Source organism: Abrus precatorius, unplaced genomic scaffold (assembly GCF_003935025.1).
Source record: "Abrus precatorius isolate BTA unplaced genomic scaffold, Abrus_2018 Scaffold8, whole genome shotgun sequence".
Lineage (NCBI taxonomy): Eukaryota > Viridiplantae > Streptophyta > Magnoliopsida > Fabales > Fabaceae > Abrus > Abrus precatorius.
Window position 1 is genome coordinate 5,251,223 of NW_020874428.1, and position 12,818 is coordinate 5,264,040.

General features: G+C 28.8%; 1 protein-coding gene across 1 annotated transcript; it reads left to right on the top strand.

Annotated features, from left to right (window-relative positions):
* The first annotated feature begins 9,068 nt into the window (after positions 1 to 9,068).
* LOC113847762 (F-box protein GID2) lies at positions 9,069 to 9,802 on the top strand. Its single transcript, XM_027477029.1, has one exon. It carries the CDS (start codon positions 9,257 to 9,259, stop codon positions 9,737 to 9,739), a length of 483 nt encoding a protein of 160 aa, XP_027332830.1. The 5' UTR covers positions 9,069 to 9,256; the 3' UTR covers positions 9,740 to 9,802.
* The last annotated feature ends 3,016 nt before the right edge of the window (positions 9,803 to 12,818 follow it).

Here is a 12,818-nt window from a genome sequence, read left to right on the forward strand (position 1 = left end):
ATGGAGAGACATAGAGATCACTACTAAAAAGTCTGTTTATACAGACGGATTTACAGACGAATTTTTAGAGCATTACAGACGGTTTTTTCTATTACAGACAGATATAAACCGTCTGTAATATCCTCGTCGGTAAATAATTATAGACGGATTTGAAAATTTGTTTGTAAGTTACAGACGGAAAAATCCGTCTGTAAATCACAGACGGTAAAATTCGTCTGTAAGTTACAGACAGAAAAATCCGTCTATAAATTACAGATGAAAAAATCTGTCTGTAATCCGTCGGTGATATATTTTACTATAATTGATATTTTTTTATTTGTATATATAGTTATTTCCTGCTGTTCTTGATTATCACAATTTATAAACAAAATAGAAACTATAGATTCGGCATCTAAACATTCCAAAATGATTTATAAAATATAAAATTTAAATGTTGTTACAAAGGAAGAAAAAAAAAGCATCTAAATAAATAAATTTAAAAATAAAATACAAGTCTTCATCAGGAATAATCTATATGGGCAGAATCCGAAGGAGCATCATCATCAGTAGAAGAGGAGTCAGTAGAGGAATGATGCATGGAGGTGAAAACCGGTGGTGCTGGAGCTGGTGGAGGAGGAGGAAGAGGAAGAGGTGTGGAGCTGCTTGCTCTCATAAGCTCAAAATAAGCATGCATCTACTGCATTTGCATATGCTGCTGCGTCATCTGCTGCTGGACCTCCCTTTGCATTCTCGACGCCACCTTCTTCTCTATCTTCTTCTCCATTTTCTTTGCCCACTTCTTCTTCCATGCACTTTCTTTGCTCTTCCACATCTCCTCATTCTGCTTCTTGAGTTCTTCATTGAGGGCATGGACCTGAGTGCGGACCATGTCCTCCACATCCTCAGGTGCAAGAGAAGGGGCATCTCCAGTGACAGATGCAGGGGACATGGAGTCTGCAAAGCAGCCCCCCATGCCATAAATGCGACATTTATAAAGGCCACCCACTGTCTGTGACCACATAGCATCCTCATCTACTGACTCTGGATTCTGAGAAGATGCTTCCTCAAGCCTTTGAATATAGTCATCCTACAGTTCAGTTCAGATAATTAGATATTAGTTTGGAGACCTATTTAATAAGTCGCTAATAATAACATATATTATCAATAACTATGACTTACATATGTGGCTTGAGATCGTGTATCAACCCACAGGTTTTTGTCCTACCTGCAAGTGTGTGTCTCTTTAAACAACTCTCCAGTAGTAGGTGGCCTCTTCAACGACTTCTCCTGCAATTAGAAATAAACCACAATCTCAAATATGAAATTATAGATAGAGTAAACTGAATTTTAAAATCACATACCAAGTTTGCCTTACTGCCAGCCAAAGTCGTAGACCCACCAGTATGCAGTGACCTCCTTTATTAGATGCCCTATTTGTCTTGTTCTTTACAGAGAGATTTTTAAACTCATCTGTACTCCAATACTCCTGCAAGGCATGAAGAAAGTTGGGTGCTATCCAATCAGCAGTAGAAGGATCCTGGCGAGCCTCAGTGTACATCTGTCTTAGTCGCTTTGCAGTGCGACTCTTCCAGGCTTTGAAAATCATCTTTTCATCCTGGGGGGAATGGAGAAGTTGCTCTACAGAAACACAATTTCATTAGAAGAGGTACAAACAGTCATATGTAATTACACTTAGTTAAAATTAATACACTATTATTACCTTCCAATCTTTGAACCATTCTATCTTTGTATCATTTGGCACCTTTGCAAAACTTCTGTAAGGCGCATCAAACATCTTCTTAATCGTATTTGTGACCTGATGGAGACCTTTCTGTGGTGGTATCCAACTGATAACACAATAAAATAAAACATAACTACTAACATTCACATAAAATACGCAATGTTAGGCATATTTGATTGAATTACTTACCAAGTGGACCCATCCCATCTCAAAGTGTCTAACGATCTCGATGATGCCTGGGTCTGTGATGACTGTTGCCCGCTTACAGATGGGACAACAGTGGATCCATCTCCTGTGCCCTGTGTAGCAGGTGACTGTGTGGCCTGTGTAGTAGGGGGTGCAGAGTGTGAAACTCGTTGTACTGGAGGGGGAGGAGCAATATACCCAGGATTCGGCACCATGATAAATTGCTCCTGTCCCCTAACCTGGGAGGTCTGCACTGTTGCTGGTGTGGACGTCGAAGTCGGAGCGGTAGGTGAAGAAGTGTTGGCACGATCAGTTTGCTGAGTAATACCCTTCTTACCTTTACCTTTACCTGCCATATCTGAATCAAACCATATATATGTTTAGAGACAAATACTATAATTTGTTTAAAATATGAATAATATTGGTGATAACTCAAATTAAATAATCATGGCAACATAGTAAATTGACAAACTAACTTACATTACCTACATGACCACCTGATTGTAATACATTTGAATTACCTACTTGATTTTCTAAATTAACTTCTTCCCCATGCTCAGTCCATATCCAATAATCATGTTTAAATCCAAACTTATACAAATTATATCTAATTGAATCAATATCCAAAAACTTTCTACACTTGCACTTAGAACATGGACACCTAACGACCTGATTGGTGATGAATTGCTGCGAATTACAACAGACGCGTATAAATTCCTCTACACCCTCAAAGAATTCAGGTTTTATTCCCCCCCGACTTGAGTGCAACCTATCATACATCCACTGACGATTTTTGAGAAACATTTTCCTCAAGAACTATATAAACCTAATACAAATATACAATGTGGTATCAACCTTCTAAAATACATTACAGAAAATTTTAATATAAATTTTGGCAGAATCTCCCCTAATACATGTTAATTTCCTTACATTTGTTTACTATTTTTTTACAAAAATGAAAATTTCACCTAAAATCAACTAATAAATTATATAACAATAAATTATTCGATACATCAAACACAAACACATCACAATCCTAAACCGTTCTAGAGCACATCCCCTTGTAACTCCACAACATGCATATTCTACAAACTCCATAAACACAAATAATCCCACAGCACACAATAATCAGGTTCGGAGAAGGACCTCTACGCCCTTCCCCCCAATCATACAATCTCCAATCCTACAACTCTATCTTAGAAATTTTAAGTCTCTAAAAAACATAAAAAATTAAAAAACTAAACCAATTAAAAGTTAGAGAATCGTACCAGGAATACAATGATGCAAAAAAACTTTCAAATGGTTGCTCCAATAACTCGCAATGGCCAAAACACTGAGCTCTTAGAGAGAGAGAGGGGGGAGCGAGAGAGAGAGAGGGTTCTGATAATGGGGGAGGGGAAGAGGAGACGCGGTTTTAATGGGTTTCAGTCATTACAGACGGGAAAATCCGTCTGTAATGAGTTTAATGAAACAGTGCGTTTCAGGAGGCACATTACAGACGGATTTTTCTGTCTGTAAATGCGTCAATCCCATTTACAAACGGAAAAATCCGTCTGTAATGTGCCACCTGAAAGGTCGGCTAAAACCGCCATATTTACAGATGGGAAAATCCGTTTGTAATTTCCCGCTATAATATTTCATCCTATTTTCAAATTACAGACGAAAAAATCCGTCTGTAATTGCTGTCTATAACGTTTGGCGCCAAAAGGCGGGCTAAATACAGATGGATTTTACAGACGGGTTACCCCGTCTGTATTACAGACGGATTTTTCAGAAAATAAAAAAAAATTATTTCACAAATTCGTCTGTAAAGCCGTCTGTAATACAGACGGATTTTACCCCGTCTGTAAAATCCGTTTATATTAAGCGCTTTTCTAGTAGTGGATGTTTCTTATTTTGACGTATTGGGGACCATGACCAACTTTATGATTTTAAACCTATTAAGGTTCCCATCAACCTCTAATGGGCTAAATCCAGTCTCCATTTATTAAGTTCATATTCCTTTATTTATATTTATTTTTCATTAGTAGTATAAAGGCTCACCAAAATTAGATCACTTTTATTGAGCCTAACAAAATGTAAATAACTAACATAAATGCTATAAATAATATGTATTCCCCATATTAACTATTAGAAATAAAATTTCTAACAGAATTGTCACCTCCTTTAAGTTCAAGGTGGTGCTTGAGAACCTGAGGTGTAGAATCCTAAGCATTTCCAGTGGGACAATTGCTCATCTTATCAACCTCTGGGTGTGTCTAAGCTCAATGCAAAGATACAGTGATGCTTGCAAATCTATCCTATTCCAAACCTTGGGGCTTAAGGTTCGTAAATCTTAACGTATGTTACTCAAGTAATTTCCTCTTAAATAGAGTCATATTATAATTTCATTTTTACATTATAATTTCATTTCACTCGATTTTTTTTGTAATAATTTGAATGTTATTTTATTAGATGTCAATCCTATTATTTATTTGCAAACAAAATACTTTGAGATTGATCTCCAATTTATTTAATATAAAGTAAAATGGAAGGAGCTTGAAGTCTTTTATATTCCTACAACTGAACACACTAGTGATATACTTATGAAGTCTATATCTCACATAATCTTTATAAATTAATATAAATTTAAAATTCATAACTATCACTTATGAATTTGTTGAATGGTGTAAAAAGATATTGAATTAATTATTAGTTATCTATTATGTTTTGTTACATTAATATTAATTCTTAATATTTTCTTTATATATATATCATATTTGAAATATACACTATTCAATACACATCTCATTTCTCTCTCAATTCATTTATTCTATATCATTCTTTCATTATTACTTATATACTTTTATGAATAATTAGACTAACCCATAATAAGTACAAATATTTATTAATTAGTATTTTTATCATCTCATGGAGCCATTTAATGTTGTACTAATTTAATAATTTTCTCTTTTATAAGCTTATGACATATTCTAATTTAATATTTTTCTTTTTTACAAGCTTACGATATTTTTGGATGCATTCATGCATCATGCACAAAAGAAATTAATTGCTACTTAACTAAGAAGCCCTAACCTACATAAGTGTTTTTTTTTTTTTAAGTAGACTCATTGCTTAATAGTTTGGATAAGATATGTACACAAATAAGCTGTCCGTTATGTGCTATTATTTAATTCACTACAAACCCCTGACAATAGAACTTCATTCAACAAGAGAAAGATTCAGTGGTTTGAAAAGCCAAAAACTATTATCTGAAAATTAATTTCATTCGGAAAATCAAACCCATTAACTTCAATACCTAAACTCTTTTGTCTCTTCTAAGTAGCGTCAAAATTACAAACAGGTCTTGGACCTCCTGCTGATGAACAGAACAAACATTAAATAATTGTTGACATCTAGTAAAATCATAAGCACTAATTTAACAAAATTGTAAATTTTGTTTTTATATGTAATTTTAGCTATCAACTTTTAGTAGAAAATTATATAAATTTTTAATAAATAATTATAACTTGTCACTTGTTTTTCTAAATTGCATCTTTTTTTATATTCAAATAAAATATTAAAAAAGTTCATAAAAAATAATATTACGCTTTCTCGTGTGTCAGAGAATCTTGAAGAAGAAAAAAAATATATCTCATTTTAAAATAAGAAACGTCATTGACCTTAAAAGAGACTAATAGAAATTTACATCTACAATATATTAAATGTGAGGTCATGTTCTTCCTTCATTGGACCAAATCACCGCACCGTATTAATTAGAACAAAACCTGTTTCGCTAAAATCGCCGTTCTTTTCTCCTCGGTTTCCTCCCAAATATATACATGCACAGTAGAAAATAGAACAAAAAAAAACTTCATCGTTTTTAAAAAATAGAGCTTTATGCTAGTATACGTTGAATTTGCTTGTGGTTACAAATTTAAGAAAATATTTTATATTATTAATGATTATAATTTATTTAATATTTTAAAGATTAAAAATATTAATTTTTAATTAAATTATTAATTTTATTATTTATTAACATAAAATTGATAATGATTATTATTTAACGTGTAAGAGAGAATACTGAATCTTCTCAATCATTTATTTATTTTATGAAATAAATTAATAAAAAACAAAAATAAAGATAAAAAAAATACTAATACCATAATTCTAGAATTTTGATAGACAGATTTCATATTCTTTTGATTACCAAAACTATATTATTTATTAAGAAGATAGAAATTTTTGAAATTAAGTGTAAACTAACAGATCTTATTGATATTCAAGATAGTTAATCATATTTATTAATTTTATTATTGATTTCTACTACTCTTTTTTAAAAAAGAAAAATATTATTTTGGAATTTAAGTTTCTAAAATATTTGAAAGAACTTTTACATAACTTATCTAAAGTCCTGCAGCTAGATGTGGTGAGTAAGTAAGTCTATCACTAGATACTTTTTGCATACACACCTAGATGTGATGAGGGGTGTGAGTTTACCACTTAAAATTTTTTATATACACAAAAATTTAAACTTGAAACCTTACTTTAGTAATACCGAGTTATTTATTACTTGGAGTAATCTCTATTGGTACAAAAATTATTTTTTAAATGGGAGTGGTCAATAATATAAATAAATTTTAAAATATATTTGTATAATTATAATTTGACATAATTTTAAGGCTTTTTTTTTTCAAAAAAATAAAATAAATGAAATTTTCAAATAGAAAATGTATTTAATACGGTAATCCAATAGATAGATTTTCTGCAGCAAAAGATTCTTTGAAGAAGTTATTGTTAATTTTTTATGGATAATATTTTTATAAAAACAAAATATTAATTTCAGTCTTTAGATTGAATTTAAACAATTAAAAATAAAAAAATTTATTAATAAATATTTATTTTGCTTTTATAAGGATTGTAGTTAACTTTAGATGTTTAAACTCAATCAATTAATTTGAAATTTTTTATTAGAAAATATTCAAATGTGATAACAAAATAGTAATTTATATATTAAGAAAATGTTCGAATCTATTTTCAATGAAAAAGATGTTATCTTAGAAATTTTAAAATTTTTTTTTTTTATCAATTTTTAAAATTTTTTAGTTTTAACATTCTTTTCTCTTTATTTCTTTTATTTTTCAGAGAACTTGTTCATCTACTGCAGCAACAACAATTACCTTGATTTTAAAAAAATGTAATGAATGAGAAGTAAAAATAGTGAATGGAATGGATAAAAGCAAAAGAATCACAAAAAAAAAAAGAGCAAAGATCTCCAAAATATCAAGATCTCTGAGATTTAGATCTATAAGTTTCTCATTACTCTTTTAATTGTTGATTTTGCTTACAATAAAAAAAAAACTAATTAGTATTTTGTTGAATAGTTATGGTTGAAGTCAATGCCCATGACTATCTAAAAATTGAAACAAGTATCTTTGGTGGCAAAAATTGTGAATTGTTATTCTAATTATTATTTGTTGAGTATAAATCATAATAAGTGCATCAATTATACAAATAAATCAAATATCGTTCTTACGAGGAGTGCAACTTAATTATTACTTTTTTTTTTTAATTTCTCTACTATTTATTTAGTAATTTAAATGAAATGATCAAATTTTCTAGAATAAGTATGAAACTTAACATAAATTCTATCGCAAAATTTAAATTGAGATAACGAGATATTTTTTATGTTTAAAAGTATCAAATACAATGTTTACAATAAAAAATTTGATATATCAAAAGTGTTAGAGAATGATTTCACTAAACCTTCACTTAAGTAACTTAAATTTTTACTCTAATTTGAGTTTTAAAAGCGTAATTGAAGGTTGAATTCACTTATTTATAATGAGGCTAATTTTTTAACTCAACAATCTTTCTCTCAAATTAGAAACTCTAATTCTTAAGAAATTTCTAATTGGAACAAACATTAATCTCTAAAATTCTTAAGACCTCGTAATTGTTGATCTTTATTTTCTAAAGTGTCTCCAATCATATTATTTTATTATAGTTTTAATATCTATCACAATCTTTCAATTGCAAATATAAATTTATGATCCACTATGAATGACCAATTCATGGAAGCGTTAAAAGCATAGATAAATATTTAGTTTAAAATAAATAGAGTTAAATTAAAAGTAAAAATTTAAATTACATATAAATTAAGTAATATAAGATAATTATATTAAAAACATAATTTTTTGAATAAAAGATTCATTATAAATAGTTATAAAATTCATTAATTAAATTTGATAAAAATTATATAAAATTTTCAATATGATCACTTCATATTATTTAATAATTATAAAGTAATTATTAGTATATTAATTTATAATTATTAATTGATGCAAAAATGATCATAATTAGAAAAGCGGTGAGTGGTATCTGCGTTGAAAACTGTGTTTACTTTGCAGAATTTCTTTTCGATGTGTAGGTATTCAAGCAATATTTATTGTAATAATTGATTAGCAACGGACAAGAGTTGAAACAAAATAAAAATAAGGCAAACGCCGTCTAACGTGGTCGCAGACACCACTGAAGATAAAAACAAATAGCTGTCACTCTAGACAGGAAAATTCATGATAAAATCGTCAATAGATTTTCTAATTATAATTTTATTAATTTTAATTTTTAAAATTATTTTATCATCATTTAATTTTAATATATGTTTGGAAAATGCAATAAAAATTAGTAAAAAACTAATTTCTATTTAAAATTATATTATTAAATATTATCAACACATTAATTTTTATAATTTTAAACAAAATAATATATAAATTTTAATTTTATCTCTTTAAATATACATTAAAAAAAATGTTTAACAATAATTCAATATAGACATGTCATTATTAATTTTAGAATAGATGTGTATTTAATTATATACATAATTTTTGTAATTAATTTTAAGTATTTAAAGTGTTAACATATTTTTGTATTTGTGATATAATAAATATTTTTAGTAAAATAACTGTTTAAAATTAACTTTAAAAGTTAAATTTTATAATATATATGATATTATTATTAAATAAGAAGAAGAAGAGTTGTAGTTAAAAAATTTAAAAGATGAAAATGATATGATATTAACTAAAAATACATTTACGAAGACAAAAAACAAATGAATCAAAGGGCATTTCTTTTATCTTCTCGTATCTGCCGTAACCCATCTTAAACAAGAACAGTGGCTCCCCCTAACCTTTAACTTTTTATTCTCATTCTCCATCTCTCCACACAACAAAAACCCTCTCAACCCAATCACAAATCACAATCCCTTTCCCCGCTTCTTAATTTCAAAGAGGGGAAGAAAAAAAGAGGCAAAAGGGTTTTCAAAATCTGAGCTTGTGATTATAGAAACACAAGGTGGTTAATTATTTAAGAATGAAGCGTGCTCTCTCCAGCGACACGGTGGAGGATAACAAGATGAAAAGGGCAAAGCTTAAAGAAGAAAGTGAGGGGGAAAAGACACGTGGCAGCGTGTACCTCGACGACAACGTTTTGTTCGAAGTGTTGAAACACGTGGACGCGCGGTCGTTGGCGATGGCGAGTTGCGTGAGCAAGCAGTGGCACAAAACGGCACAGGATGAGAGACTCTGGGAACTCATCTGCACCAAACAGTGGGCAAACACAGGGTGCGGTGAGCAACAGCTAAGATCCGTGGTCCTCGCACTAGGTGGCTTTCGTCGCCTCCACGCGCTTTACCTTTGGCCTCTTTCCAAGCCCCACGCTCCTTCTCTCCCGGCTTTCCCGCGCGTGCTTCGCTCCAACCCTCGTTTGGGGAAAGACGAGGTTCACCTCTCCCTCTCCCTCCTCTCTATTCGCTACTACGAGAAAATGAATTTCAATAACAGAAATAACAGATGAATTCGTGAGTTTTTAGTTTTCCCTTATGTTTCAGTTGCTCTGTTTTCATTCGGGTTTTGTTTCGCTCTTCTTTTCTTATATAATTTTGTGTAATTTTTAATTTTTGGTTACCAGATCTATAATTATTATTAACTGTTAAATGCAATTTAGCTAAGCTGGTAGCCTAGTTGTGTAATTGAGAACAAAAAATAATGATAATATAATAATTACGATACGATGTTGTATGATTAATATGTCGTGTTTGTGATTGAATTGAATTGAATTGCTTATTAATTGTGGTTTTCAGAATGGTTTAGCTTTAGGAGGTGGGGGAAGAGAGGGATATTAGTCTCTGGGGAATAAGAATTGGGTAGGGGGAAAGGGGGAGAGAATTGAATTGGCGAAAGTGGACAAGGGTTGGAGATGGGTTTGTCGTTTCACAAAAGGTGACAGAAGCAAAGGCTTTTGTTGTAACAATTGTTTGGTACTGCCTAAGTTTTGTGGCTCATTAGTTGGGCCCAATTGGTAAAAGACAGAGGGGTCAGTTGGGGCATCGATTGGGTCTGAAAAAGCCAAATTTTTGTTGAGGGACAATGTTTGTCGCATCTGTGCGCGCTATTCGTTGTGTCGTATACTGAACATTGTTTTGGCTGTGCACTTGTGAGCGGGAATTGACCGTTTTGGACCAATACTACGGGTGTACTCCGTGAAAACCTAATAAGATAGTCAAATAGCGGTTGCTTGGAGGTTTGGAATGTCAAAACTTTAACTAAACTCAATAGAATTAATTATTCATTATGATGGATTTTTTCTTTTACCTCTTTATTTTAAATAAATATTAAACTATTAGTATTATATTATATTTTAAAATAAATTATTTTTTATTTAATTTTAATAAATACTACGGATGATCAAGTCCTTTTTTATATTAAAATTTACTCAACGCAACTCATAAGTCCGTTTTCTCTTTCACATCTTCCCTCTACCTACAATTCTCTGTTTCCTTTTTGCCGTCAATTTTCCCAATTCTTTCTCATTATCCTATTTTATCACCAATCACTAAATATAAGATAAGTTTTAATATACTTCTAGTTTTTATATTTTGTCGTATCTTTATTTAAGCTCTATTTTTATTTTATTTTTTATTTTTTGTTCCTCTTACCTATGTGGTGCAATAAAAAGTTGGCATATAGTAAAAAAAAAAAAATACATGTAATAACTTGTTAATCAGTCATATCATCATTAAAGATCCCAAGTATTAAATATAAAAAAATTAAGGATTAAACCTAATAAAGATTTAAAATTATAATTAAAATTTCCAAAAAATAGAGATAAAAATATATTTACACCTATTATATATTATAAATAAGTGAAGGTCAGAGCTGCACTAAAGTAAGGGTCCATCTGTTTTAGCTTTTAAAAAAAGCGATTTTATGCTATATAAAAGTTATTTATATTTAGAAATTTTATAAAAATTAGAAGTTATTTTGTGTTTGGTTATAATTATAAAAGCACTTTTTATTTTAGTGAGTAGTTATAATTTCAGTTTTTTTTAGAAGTCATTCAAAACAGCTTCTCTAAAAAAGCTAAATTTAGATTATTTCCAGCTGACTTTTTTCATAATCTTAAACGATCTAAACAACTAAAACCATATTTTCTTTGGTCAACTAACTATTATCTATTAACAATTTGGACCAAATATACTATCTATTAACAACTTAGGCCTCAAGCCCACTTCAAGAATGACGAATGACTTTATGAATTGCCTATAATCGTACGTACGTTTACCCAAATAATAATAATCATACATGCGGAAAACTTAATAATATTATTATTTTATAAAATATTGACTTAACTGCACTGCACTTTATGTTATTTATATATTTTAATGTATGTTAGATTATAGTCTTCTTAGTTTTAGTTGCTCATATTTAATTAATTAATTAATTAATTAATTAATTAATTAATTTAAATGTTCAAATTCACTCTAAAATTTTATTTAATAATTAATAAAAAATATAATATAGATATGAAATTTATTAATTTATACAAATAATTAAAAAATATTTATAAATATTTAAATAAAAATACAAAATAAAATGTATAAAATATAGTAATAATTTTAATTTTAGGGTGAAAAATTTAATTTGAACATTTGAAAAATTAGAGAAAATAAATTTGATTAATTATATTAAAATATGATTACTAAAATTGTAATTAAATTCTAAATATTATTGTATTATTTAATTTTTTAAAATAATATTCAATAAAATATATGTACTTTATTCACAATAAAATATACCAAGTTATAATTTTAGATAGCAATGTCATAAGAGTTTTGTAAATAAATGTCTAAAAATATTAGTTAAGAATTTAATAAATAAAGATATTATTAAAATTATAGTGAGGTTTAATAGAAATTAATGTTATAGTTTTGTATAAAGATTTTTTAAATTCTTCAACTAACACACTCATTAGCATTTTCCATTATACGGTAAAAATGTGACTTATATTTGTTCTTTCTATTTAAATTATAAATTTTATTAGGAAATACTTGTTTGTAATAATAATTAAAAATAATTTTTAAGAAGATAAAAAGTCACAAAATATAGCATACTATTCTCTCTTTAAACAGATCACCCAAAAAATTGGAAGCACGGCTACTTTTTTTAACTATGAAAATATTTTATGGTGTTTCTTAAAGTATTAAATAATGGTGACAATTTATATGAAATATGATTATGCAAAATAGTTAGAAAAAAAAAATTACCTAATTGCAATATATGAATCCTTCCTTTGTAACATGCTTTAAATAAAAAGATAGACTCGATGATATCTGCTCGTAATTCTTTCCGCGGTTATGCATCGTAAGTAAAAAAATTATTCATGTGAAAATTATATAAAATTGTAACATAATAAAAATTATAAATACGAATAATAAAATTGTAGATTTATTAGTTAATGACATAAATTTTATAATGAAAGTTGTTGTATTAAATTTTTGAATTTTGTAATAACTAATATGTTAAAAAAAATTTGTATAATTTAAATTTTTAAATCACAACTATGATAGGACAAATCAAAAAGTTGTAAGGGACCT

Bases quoted from the DNA above. Each gene is read 5' to 3' on its own strand.
- LOC113847762 (XM_027477029.1), top strand. From the start codon at position 9,257: ATGAAGCGTGCTCTCTCCAGCGACACGGTGGAGGATAACAAGATGAAA.